Source organism: Stenella coeruleoalba, assembly GCF_951394435.1.
Source record: "Stenella coeruleoalba genome assembly, chromosome: 5".
Lineage (NCBI taxonomy): Eukaryota > Metazoa > Chordata > Mammalia > Artiodactyla > Delphinidae > Stenella > Stenella coeruleoalba.
Window position 1 is genome coordinate 57,115,197 of NC_137150.1, and position 13,399 is coordinate 57,128,595.

General features: G+C 35.0%; 1 protein-coding gene across 3 annotated transcripts in view; it reads right to left on the reverse strand.

The window, feature by feature from the left end:
• Positions 1–1,977: 1,977 nt before the first annotated feature.
• Positions 1,978–13,399, reverse strand: part of ZMAT3 (zinc finger matrin-type 3) — a 32,751-nt gene continuing 21,329 nt past the window's right edge. For 2 of the 3 annotated variants that reach the window (XM_079921543.1, XM_079921542.1), the window contains 3 exons: positions 11,907–12,073; positions 11,690–11,790; positions 1,978–9,758 (listed from right to left, as the gene is read on the reverse strand). In XM_079921543.1, coding sequence (XP_079777669.1) covers positions 9,547–9,758; positions 11,690–11,790; positions 11,907–12,073 — 480 coding nt within the window. In that variant the 3' untranslated portion in view covers positions 1,978–9,546. The remainder of the gene's footprint in view (positions 9,759–11,689; positions 11,791–11,906; positions 12,074–13,399) is intronic. The other variant, XM_079921544.1, reaches the window with a different exon arrangement.

The window sequence follows — 13,399 nt, forward strand, 5'->3', positions numbered from 1 at the left end:
ATGATCAATTCTCTAAACTATCCATACTAAGAGGGATGAAAATAAATAACTAGAATTCACACCTAATACCCCAATTCTGAGTAACTGAATGTTAGAGAGGTTAAGTGACATGCCCAAGAGCACACAGGTAACAGAACTGGAACCAGTTATCTTAGTATGTACTTTTCTAAACGTTTGAAATATTTAATAAAAGACTTAAAAATGTCTCTTTATGTACTGCTAGCTTACTGAGGCAGAAAACATTATGTTCTCCAAAATAAATTATGTTTGAGAAAACCTCAGTATTACCTAGTTTAGTTTGTATATTGTCAGCATGATTTACACGTCTGTTAACATTTGTCCCTGTATATAATTTTTAAATTTTCAACAATCTTCTTTGATGAAAGATTTTTCTAGTCCTTTCCTTCTAGTTTGGGACTTTTGTTGACCATCATTTTAATGTAGTTTCCATGCTTGTTGTTCACATACCCAAAAATGTATGGATAATGGATTCTTTAAAGCAAAAATAGACATTTTTAAAACATCACAAAAAAATCATAGACACATATGCCTATATATACAGACATATACATACATATGTATCCTGAATCCAGATCTGCCACTTTTCCCACTCTGCACACTTTAGCAGATAAAACTGTAAAAGAATACACTCCTCAATATCTCCCAAAGACATATCTGCCTTTGCTTTATTTACGGATGAAAAGTCCTTTCCACCACTAGGTGTTTTTTAGCCAAAGATCCTGCTTCAAAGGTAGTGTACCAACCACATTCCAACTGCTAACTGCAAGATTTAAAGAGTCCACAGGGTGGCACTATATACCTTTCGTCAAAGTCCATAACCTGGTAAACCGTTTCCAGAAAACAAGGATAGAGAAGAGCCTCTATCATCAGCAAAGATTAAAAAATTGAGGCTAATATGAAAGACATCTTGTTCCTGTCTGGAGGGATGGCTGCCAGCCAAAACACATTTGAAGCTCCAATTACATACTTAAAAACTTATCCAAAATGCCAAGCAGAAGTTATAGACTGCCTGTGGTGGAGCATATTTCTTCCAGTGGCAAATTTCCGTCTGTTCCTTTGGACATACTTCACTACAAGTATTTGATCATCTTAAACATATTTCCATCTTTCCATCTACTCCCCCCAATACACATCTCTCTCTCTCTGTCTCACACACACACACACACACACTATGGAGTGTATTTTCAGGTGACTTTTGTTTTCTGATACAGGGTAAGAACTCATAATCACATCTCTATTAAATAATATTTATACTTCAAAATAGTTACCTGTCTTTATCTTTTTCTAAGTTCCCAATTTTCAACAGTTTATGAATGTCTCACTAATAGGAATAAAACTTGGTGGGTTAAGTTTCAACTCAGATGATAAAAATCTTAAAACTTATCACAAAAAGATCTATTTATGATCTTAACAATCTTGTATCAATTTATAACAGACTGGGAAAGTTCAGTGTTAGTCTTTGCCATACAGGCAATTTTAAAAGATAACACCCCATGCTTGACCTTGAATAGATTTTCAGCAAACACATAAGCCTCAGAAATGCCTGAAGAAAGAAAATCTGACAAGCTCAAGTGGTTTAAAACTCTGTTTTTATGCCCATTATCGTGGCTTTCTTTTAAGCTAAAAATCTCCTGTACATGATTTAATAAAATGTGACGATGCCTTGAGTATTTTACAACACACAGACAGATTCAATGCAATCTGTTCACTTCATTCAGAAACATTTTTTCTGTGCAGACACAAGAATTTTTCCCACGACAGTAAGCGTATGTGTCTTGCATCCCAATTAAAAAAACCACAACAGCACCTTCCAGGCCTATAATCTTCTTTTTAAAATAAGCATTCAAGTTCAAAAGCACGTTGCATACAGTTAACCAGGGTGCTTAAAAGACCATACCCCAGTAATATATTGTTTATATAAGCTGATTATATTTGCAAGAGTATTTTATATGTGAAATACACGAAACATTAACGGGCATATACGCCTTTTAATATGTGTTTATTTCCAGAAGCAGCAGTTATGGTCCCGCTAAGCAACTTTTCTCAGAATTTGAAGGAAAGATAAACTTCAAAATACATCAATAAAATTGAGAACTCGCTCCAGTCCCAGGTGAACTCCAGTGATGGGGGAAAGGGGTAGGTAGTGTGGGCAGCTGGGTCAATACTACTGCAAGCCCAAGTAGCTGACAATACTCTGCATGAGTTCAAGAAGCAGGTGGTGGAGTACATGCAGACTGATGAATCCACAGCCATCAACCATCTGCATCAAAAATAACACCTCAGCACCTCAGTGCTGACAATGTACCTTCTTTCCTTGATCTCCAACTCATAAGCAAATGATGTGCAGACAAGACTCAGAAACTCTTTTATTAAATTGAACGCAAAATGACTGTTATAATAATGTCAAGCCTTTATCAGAAATCAATACATAAGTGAGTATACACAGCCAAAATGAGCCATCAACATAAGCAGTGTAAATTTTAAATAACTTTCAGATTTCTCTATCCAATATGCTGAAGAAAATAAAACCAAAAGAGCAATTTCAGTTTCACAATTCACAGTTGAGTGGTTTTAATCCCATGACACTTTTGTCATTTATGTAGCCTCAGAACACAAACAGATTTCCAAAGTGGTGACTGGCACATAGCATATACAGCATATACAGATGTTAAACCCCTGTATGACATTTAGGGAAAATTGTAGGAAACAATCCCAATTTCATACAGTGTTGGCTGGCATTTTTTAGCTATATCCTTTACCAGAGACCTTGTCCTAGTGAAACAGTAAAAGCAGTTTTAAAAGTTTGCCATGCCATTAAATGAAGGGTTCTAAAGCCTCCTTGGTTTTCCACGATTTTATTCTCTAATTTAAAACAATGACTGCGCTAAAATGCAACATTAACAGTGAAAGCAAAATCAGTTTGGCTTCTGGATCTAGAGCATACATCCAAGAGAGGCAACTTATTGTCCTAGCAGATACATGAAATGCTTTAGAGCAGAGTCTGACATACTCTAGTAAGGCATTTCAAAGCAGACACACCATACCCAAAGTAAATTATTACGGCAGCCGAGGATACCACAAGGTGAACACCAATTAATACAGAATAACATGAAATTCTTACAAAACGACACACTAATTTACAAAACCACAGAAATATGCTCAAGTACCAAAAGAAGGCAAAACAATGACCAGCCACTCTAAAAGAGTTTTGTTCCCATAAATGCCAGATTTTTCAGAGTAGAAATAAACTGCTTTATATGTGCTTTGCCCTAGGGTAATATCGTTCATCCAGACACATGGGGTTACTTTTCCTTAAAAAAATATATCATGTAGAGAATATACATATAATCAGCGATATAGAACATTTATTTTCACTAGTGAGGGGGTCACTTAAGCACTTACATAGAAAGAGTTATGAATGAATCAAGAAAGTTATATAATGCAAAAGGAAATCTGATAAAACCTGTATTGTTAGTGAGATTTTTAGCAGTTGCATTGACTTAATGAGGAACTCTGACCATGGAAAAATCTTGAAGCTCAAAGAACTGTGAAATGTCTAAAAGTGAAAGTCTAATTAGTAAAAATACATATTTTCATTTTAAGGGCCCCAAAGGAAGTGTTATTTTGAAAGCCATGAATTTTATCAAGCAAGCACAAGAACATGCATCAGGAATACTGACGTTTCAGTTCTGACTTACCCGCTGAATCTTCATGACCTGCAATAAGTCACTTAAATTCTTCCGATTTTGTCCACAAAAAAATTGGCATAAAAATAAAGGCATATGTCAAAACTTTTTCCTAAACAGTACTAGAGTAAAGCTGAAGATGGTTACTAAGGCTCACAATTTCAACAACTCATCGTACAGTACAATCATTTTTAATCCTGCTAATTATGGCTAAGAGAAAGCACGGGCAATTACAATTCTCAGGGAAGTCAAAGGCTTTAGATAAATTAATGGTTCCACTTTCTAAACTACTCAATCTGTTCCTGTAGAGTTGATTAAAACAGCTAATAGTCTATGGGGTTGACTCTTTACTCCTCTCTACTTTCTGGTAGAACATGTGAAAGTAGTAAAAGAAGTGATACCACGGAGAAAAGCAGCAGTAGATTGAAATGAGGTATAGCTGATTTAATAAACCCCAATCAGTAACTTACAGTTTTCTAAAGAAGCTGCATAGTTCAGCAAAAATACATCATAAGAGGAGGGGTAAAGAAAAAGTTCTTGTCATGAAGCTTTAAAATGTATGACAATTAGCATTTAAAACGACCAACACCAGAAAACTTCAGTTTGAAAAGGAGTCGTCTTCCCTCACTCTAAGCACATACAGAAACTGAAAGTGGTAGGCTAAAGTCCACAGGAGAAAAGGACATATGTTAATTGGCTCAGGTTTTCAACTTCATACACAGCTTTTTAAAAGATGTTAATATGCAGACAAATATTAAACTACAGTTAATGCCACCTATGCTAAAGTGTTTAAGGGAAATGTCTGAAATTTACATTAAAATGTGTATTTTTTTAAAACTCCATTGTTTGATGGATAAATAGAGGGATAGACAGATATGCAGTAATACAAGTACTGGAAACTGTTGATGGTAGAATCTAGTGGTAGTGTATCGTAAAATTCTTCAACTCTATGTTTAAAAATTTTCATAATAAAATGTCAAGAAAAATGTTAATATTTCTACAATAAAATTAATTTAGCAGTGTGTTTTAAAGACTCAAAGTACTCAGGCAATTTAAAATTTTGAATTAATTGAAGCAAGGAAAATTTTGCTTTAAAACACCTTGAACCTGATTTGTGAAGATGCCTGTTTTTAATGTAGAGACGAACTAGCACAATTAATAAGTATTGTGAAGACAGTCTCTTCACACACTTCATTTGCAAATACATAATTCTATCCTCTCTACAGTATTAGATAAGTTTGAAAAAGACACTGGAATAAAGTTTTTCCAGACTTCAATATCAAGCTCTCCCAATCCACCACACTACTATTCACTAAATATAAATGTAACACAGATCAAGGCGAAAAACAAAAATCAATGACTGTTGCCAGCCTGGGACAACTGGATTCATTTTCAGGATGTATGGTTCCTGATCAATAATGATACAGTCTTACTCAATATCAAATTGAGATTGCATAAATAAAAAAAAAAGATGTAGAATGCGCATAAAGCTTTGTTATTCCAAGCTCCTGTTTTATGAATCGTGATTAATGGCAATAATTCTATCATCTCTTCTCTCTGTGAAATGCTAAAACTTGCTAAAGGCACTCATATTCTGGGCTTATCAAAGACAGGGTCACATGGTACCATAAGCCGGTTTTTTTTGGTAGCTACCCAGAAAGGGAGTTGATAAATGATCCTCCCATTCATAACAAGAAGGCAGAGTCAAACAGCTATCAGTAGAAATATCATATGAGAAGCTATTTACACAGCTATTTGTCCATTCAGTTAGATTGACAGTAATAGCTCACAATGGCAGGGGTCCACCACCAAAAAACTAAAGCAACAACAAAACATTCTTTATGATGCCTGAAGCTCCTGAAGGGAGATTTTGCTGGTTAAATAAAAAAAGTTGGTAAGGTGGAGTATTTTTAAAATATCTGTTCAAAAGCCTGCATTAAACTTTTGCCTATACTGACAAAACATTTCTCTATCTCTAAAGCAGCTCTATTGTCTTTAGTACATGTCCCAACAAGTTTTTTTAGAAGGTACTTCCAGCCTTCCAGTTCTGACATTGAGGAAACAAAACAGATTAGCTTCCAAATCCATCACTCCTAGGCCTCTCTGTAGAGGATATTATGCAGAACAGTTACCTGTCTCCCCTGACACAAGCAAGACTCGTTTCACATGGGTCACTGGATAGTCCTCAAACTGTCGTTGCTCATAATCCCAGCCAATTCAGGAGTGAAGGAATCATTAATCCCACCACTAATCTATCTACAGAGGAAGATTTAACCAGATATAGATATATACATATATCCTTTTATCCTTGTTCAAAGTGTAGATAGTGTAGCTACAAGCAAGCACACCAGTACTGGAGAACAGCTCTGTAAAATAAAGTGGAAGATCTCATGCTTTCCTTTTAGTTGTTTAAGTAAGAGGGACATGGGGATGATCTCTGATAGCCATGGTTCTTCATTCAATCTCAGGGTTTCAAAAACTCTAAATGGTTTTCTAAGTTTACCAACTAATGAAAAGGGGCAATAGGGAGGAGAAGTTGGAGGCAGAACTTTTTCTAAATGAATCGTATAAAACAAGTATTCACCTTGCGGAATTCCGTGCAATAAGAGACAAGCAGACGAACGTCATAAACAACATGCACGTATTTACAAGTTGTAGTACGTGATACACAAAGACAAGACCAACACAGTGTTTTCAGTGTGGGGTCCAAAGGATAACATGGCACACTCGGTTCTGTAGCTGAACATTTTTGAAAAAACACTTCGAAGGCATAAGCAATCCAATCTTTTAATTGGAACACCAAAATTTTTCCTTCACAACTTCTTGCCCTCAATATCTTAGAAGAGTTTCTAATTGTTATCTTCGAACACTGATTTTTGAATGACAATTTACACAAAGATATTCACAGAGAAAAGAGACGTTGATGCTCTGAGTTCTTCTTGCAGATGATTACTGGAATCTACTTACTTGACTAAAGGTTTTCCATTGGTTAGGCCTCTGTCCGTCCTTATATACAGAATATAAAAAGATACTAACATGATTCCTGGGGAGCACAGAGTGCAAATTCTAAAGCACAATAAAGAGCAGGACTCGATTTCACTAAATGAAACCAAATGAGATCACGTATCACTGACTGCAGTAGTAACAACAGCCTTCTTTGACAGGGGGAAAAAACCCACTGTCTGTAAGGAATGCATGAGTATGAGAAATTGTACCATGAAGGGATGTATTTATTTAGGCATTTCCTTTCTGACACCTTTGTCACACTTTGTTTCACCTATGGAACACAGGAGAATATTGCAAGGTAACAAGCTCAAAACATAACCTACTGTCACAGAGATGTGTGATTTTTTTTGGACGTGTATGTAACCTTTATAAATGATCATAGAAGTTATTTATCAACTTCCTAGAGTTTGGAAATTAAGGAGCAAACCCAGCTATTGTAGGCAATATGGTATTTAAAGTGTCATATAAAACAAACACATCACTCTTTTTTAGTGCAAAGAAATATAACAAGTAAGAATTAACACTACAAATCTAACTTTTTTCTTTGAAAGAAAATGAGTTTATGGATTCATAACATCCATTAAGGGCACTGAGATGAGAAACCTGAATATGCAAGGCCAGGAAAAACATTAAGGCCTTAAGTCCACTGCTGTTATATATATATAATGAAATTGTTACGTGGGGAGAGTAGAGGGAATCCTTCCTTTAATTTTATCTGCAAAGGAAAAACCGAAAGTGGATGAATGCCACTTTTATAAAATGTAAATTTTTATCCACAATCTTTTACTGTTATCTAAGGATTCAATGAAATCTTCTCTATGGTATCACATAAAGCTATATGTACATAGTTTTATACATATATGTGTGTGTATACATATAAATACATATATATACACACACACATACCTATACATGTGTATACATATATATAGTCACACATACACAGAGGGGAAAAAATGAGATCTTTAAATAATCACAGAACCATGTGGCCAGAACTGTCATATTAAAATCTACCAAAAAATTATACTTAGCAGCAAAATGAGTAACCTACTGACCAATAAGATAAGCTCTAAATTGCCCTAAAATAATCAATTATACTTTATAGATTACTACAAAAAGCGTTATTATACTAAGAGTCACAGGTCTACATAGAACCTCAACAGAATATTATTTCATTCTTTTGTTTCTGGGAGAAAATAAAATTACTAAGCAATTTTACTTTTAAAAAAACCACCACTTCAACAGAAGGGCAACTTGGTGGTGTACCAGAGGTTAATCACAAAACTTAATTTTAAATATGGGTCTAGTATTTAAAAATTGTTCAGAAGTACTAAAGGAGAGGAATGATGATTATAATTTTCCTTCTTCTCATCTCCTTGCCTACAGAATTTTCAAGGAAAAATAGGAGTTTTATTTTTAATTAATAATATAAGCAATCAAAAGTGAATTTACCATAGTACACAGATACTGCTCAATATAAACTACCTGGTGAACATGGCCTTTCAAAAGAAGTATGGATGAGCACCAGTCTTATCCATGTAAATATAGTAAATATGTAAAATATGGTTAATGAAAGCTCGTAGAATCCTCCATTATTTAATCTAGATATAACACTAGAGCTTCTCATTTTAAAAACAAAGAACAAAAATAATAATGCTGTTGAAATTATCAGATATGAAAGTAATCTATAATATATTTTTATTATCTTCAAGGAAGCTAGATTATAAAGAATAATACCAAAGTTCAGGTATTTTTCTATTGGAAATGATGATACTAAAATTTGATTAACTTTTTAAAACAATTCTTCTCTATCTCAGAAATAGTAAAGGTGTGGTATTTTTCAGGACAGTCAACAAACTAGCAAGACAAAGAAGAATGTAAGTAAAACATAAGGATCTGTTTACCTAAAAAATCTACCAAAACAAACATCAAGGGATCTGAACTTACAGTTGAGACCATCATATAAGTACATGTTATTATCATCAAGTAACTCTAAATTGAAATATCAAACACATTTCATTTCCTAAAACTAACTGAAAAAAACGTATATTTTTTTTTAAGTCACATCTATTCTAAACTCATTGGATATTCAAATGTGAGGCTTGGAAAACCCACAACATAGCTGGGGCATGAAAATGAGCTTATTGGATAAGCTAATTCAACTGGGGGAAGAAAAGAGGTGGGAAGAAGGTGAATTTAAATTTGTGAAATTCACAACTGGAAATGAAGTTTCACTGTTTGGAAGTACACAAGCACATAAGAACTGTCTGAATCCAAGAAAACCTGCATTTCAATCATTGGAGGACATGATAAAGAGAAAAACTGTCCTGGGAAGGACTCTAATGCAGTTTTACATAGTATATCCTACTGACAATGCATTGAGTTGAGATGGTGATTCCAAAGAAGCCTTGGGAAACTAAAATCTTTGCTTACCTGTTTTTACTATGATCTGAAGCAAGAACTCAATAAAATTATTTATTTAGCAGTACGTAACACTAAAATTGCAGAAAAAGATGAAGTTTTTAAATAGCTAAAGCTCTAAGTGGTCAGGCTACTAGTTGACCAGAACTTGGTCAAGATAAAAAGTTATTTCTCATGGGGTAGGTAGGTCACAGGCTTTAAGCAGCTCAACACAACTGACCTGAAAAAGCATCATGACTTAAGCATGTTCTCTTCCTTCCCCAGTTTTGACACCTTGTGGTACCACTGCAGGTTAGGTGTATTAACATTAAGCAGAGGAATGTACTCATATCAAAAGAACCACAAAGCAGAACATGTTGACAGAAGGCAAACAACAGGCAGGACAAGCTGCTCTATCTGAATATGACAATCACTATACATATCCCAGATTCTCCATCTCATTCCTGTACCGCTGTTCAGACACCTTGCTTTTATGTTGCTTGCTCTCTAAATGCTGCCGGAATTCCATTTCTTCGCCGGCCCCAACATTACACATGGAGCAGTAAAACTGGCCACTTGGAGTAACGCACATGGCCAGATCACGTGGAATTCTCTGCCGAGAGCGGGGGTTGAAGTAAGGACCTGCTAAAGCAAGAGGCAAAAGTAATGTACTCACTTCAGCATACTAAGTGAATGGTGGTCTGACCAATTATCACCGTAATTTGTAATTCTAAGCTCAAAGTATAAAATTCACAGATTCCTAGCTTTAAAAGAATGTAAAGTTAATGGGTGTTTTAAATTACAATTTTATACAGGTTCAACCTAAAAAGCTAAAATGATTCCTCCAACTATCGTCAGAAATGTTACTGTAGAGCCAGACCCAAACTCTAAATGGCAATGTCTCTGAAAAGTAAATATAATTTAAAAAATACTTTCGTTTCCAAGAATTATATAAAAATCTGTATAATTATGCTAATTCTTTAATCCAAAAATTCTAAGAATTATACTAAGAAAATGTTGAGAATTTTTGCATAGAGATTTATGAGCAAGGACATTTATTTCATCAGAGTTTATAAAAGCTTTTTTGGGAGGGTGAGGGGAAAGGAAAGATCCAAAAATATAACTCGAAAAATCATGGTAATGAATGCAATGAAAAACTATACAGTCACTAAAAACAAGGTTATAGAAAACTCTTTAGTAACAATATTTGATTATAATATGCTATTAAGTAAAATAAAAATATCACAAAATATGATTACATTTCCATTTTACAGAAGTAACATACACAAAGAATTGGAATGATGTATACAAAAATGGTGGAATTATTGATAATTTTTTTCTTTACGTAACTGACTTCTTAAGTTGGACCATTAGCTCAATCATTTTCTGCTTTTCCTTTCTACTATAATAATAAACATTTAAGGCTTTTCTCAAAATGTTACTTTAACTGCATGCTACAAATATTGATGTATTTTTATTACTATCTGGGTCTAAGAATTCTCCATCACCAGTATGATTTCTTCTTTGGCCCATGAGTTATTTAGAAATGTTTAAAAACTTCCAAACACATAAAAATTTTGTTTGCTTTTTTATATTTTTATTATTGACATCTCATTTAATTGTACTCTGATCAGAGAACATAAGTCTAAACCACCTTCTATCCTAAAGTTTTTTTAATCTAATATTAAGAGACCTACCTCAGCTTCCTTCATTTCAGCTGAATATTTTTTACCTAATCTTAAAATCTTTGTCTTTTAACTGGGACTTTAGTAAGTTTACATTTATTGCAATTACTGATATATGTGTAGATTTTCATTAATCTTATTACATTGTGCTTTCTATATGTCCCTTTTTTCTATGCTTCTCTTGCCTTTCCAATTAGCTTTTTGTTGTTGTTGTTTGTTTTACTGTTCACATGAGTGACCTCTGCTCATATATGTATGCATTGGAGGCTGGGGTAGGGAAAGGATGAGGGACTGCTCAGTCCTACTCCCCCTACTGAAGGTAATCAGAAAATGCAGGAAATAGTCCTAAAAACTAGTAATTCTGAACTGAAGGTATATATCAGAATCACTGAGGAAGCATTTTCAAAACACACATATGTCTGAGTACCACTCTAAATTTACTGATTGAAAATCTCTAAGTCATGGTTCAGCCATGTGTATTTTATAAAAACTCCCCAGATAATCTGAGTCACTATCCTGGTTGAACACCACTGCTATAATTTTTATTTTCCCCAATAAATGGGGATTTAATATGGTGCAACTTTAAACCAAACAGTCCATTTTTATGACGCATTTAAATGTCTCAGCTGACAAATACCAGAAGAAATATAAAGGTACTATAAGAGACCTTAAAACATAGACTTGGTTTAAAATCAAAACAAATAATACTCTAAATAGGAAATAAATAAATAAAACCTGAAATAAACACCAGCTTGAAAAACCACTAGACCAATTCCACAAAACAACAGCTAACCCCAAATTCTCAGGGCTATCTATTACCATTAAAGGAAATAAAAATAGAGGAGACGATTTGCAGAATGTAGTGAAGGTATGTGGAAATCCACAGAATACCTGAATTATTCTGTACTGCATACATATTTCTCCTATTAGGCATCATCTTATATTCATTCCCTTCTTTCCGGGTCCGCCGTTGACCAATCTCTGAGGATTCTCTGGAGAAGAGAAATTTTAAGAGTGAGACTTCTAAACAAGGATCCCTTTCAACTCTTTTCTCTCTAGAGACAGTCTCACATAACACGCTGGCCTAAGAGAAAACAGCAATACCTACGAGAATGAGTTACTCTGAGCTTCCGCCAGCCGCAGCCTCTTGGCATGATTCTTCCCTTGATAGTGAGCCTGGGCCACAGCCGGAGAACTGAAGGAGGCATCACAGAGCTTACAGTAATCATTCTCTGTGGCCAGAATCACTCTGCCTCCTGGCTTAAAGGAGCTCATCTGACAGCAAAGACACGAGAAACAAGGTTTAAAAATGTGCACTTTATTCTCTTCTTCTCCTCAAAGTTCCTTCCTTCTAAGAGTTGAAAAATAACCGAACGTTATGGCATGACCACGAACACTCAGCTTTATAAGGACAGGAAATAATTCATTCCAGAAAGAAAAAAAGAAAAAATGGCTGGGAGACAATCGTGGTTTTGCATTACAATCACCTGTGTACCAAACTGATGAATGCCTCATTGCTATCTCCATTGAAGAAATTTTAGAAAAGAAGTTTAAAAACCCAATATGGAAGATTTAGGGCAGTACAGGTAAGGCTTAAAATCACATTACCAGAAAGAACAAAGTCCTCCCAGAATCCATCAACAAGTATTTACTGAATGCCTACTGTTTATAGGGCTTGCTACCTAATGCAAAAGTGATATACATACATGTATTTAAAAAATGAGCCCCTGTCCTCAGAGTCTATAAATTAGCTACAGATATAATATAATTAGGGGGGAAATAACCAGCAGATCCAGACAATTGTATTCAGGTTGGGAAACAATGAGTTAAGGGAAACCTAACACAGTGCCTGGAAAACAGTATGAACTCAGTAAGTATTGCTGGGTTAACAAAACATGACACATTAGATTTTGGCTAAAGAAGAATAAAATATACAATAAAGAATCTGGAAAGCATATCATATCAGGACCAGCTGAAGGAAATAGCACTGTTTCACCTGGAAGGGAAGATTTTTCTGGGGACAGGATAACTGTTTTCAAAAATCACAAAGGGCTATGCTATGAAAGAAGCCTAAGGCTGTTTGCCCAGGAGGGTGGAGCCAGTTGAAAACAGTCCCTAACAGGAAGCAGCTGTCCATTTTTAGAGCAGCCTTCAGGTATTAGCACTGTGACAACTACTCAGCCTGAAGATCTCTCTGGGTATTTTCCTGTCCTCTGATTCTCTTTTTAACATATCTCATTTTCCCCACAAACTCATGAGGACATGAATAGCTGATATTGCTATCCACACTGTAAGTACTGAAAAACTGACACTCAGAAAAGTAAAATTATACCATGGTGTTTAGGAGTAGAGGTCTAAGGTCAAGAGAAATCATTTGCTCCACCACTTTATAAAATTTGTAACACGACGGACAAGTTACTTAGTTTACCTGGGCTTTTAATAAACTTCCGGGTGAAACCAATGCTGCTGGCTCATGGATCATACTTTGAGAAATAAGGTCAATACCTCTGACTTGTTGCAAGCATTAAAAGAAGTCAGGACCCAGGCCAAGAATGAGGCAAGAGAGGCACTTGCCATGGGCACACAATTTAAGGGAGCATC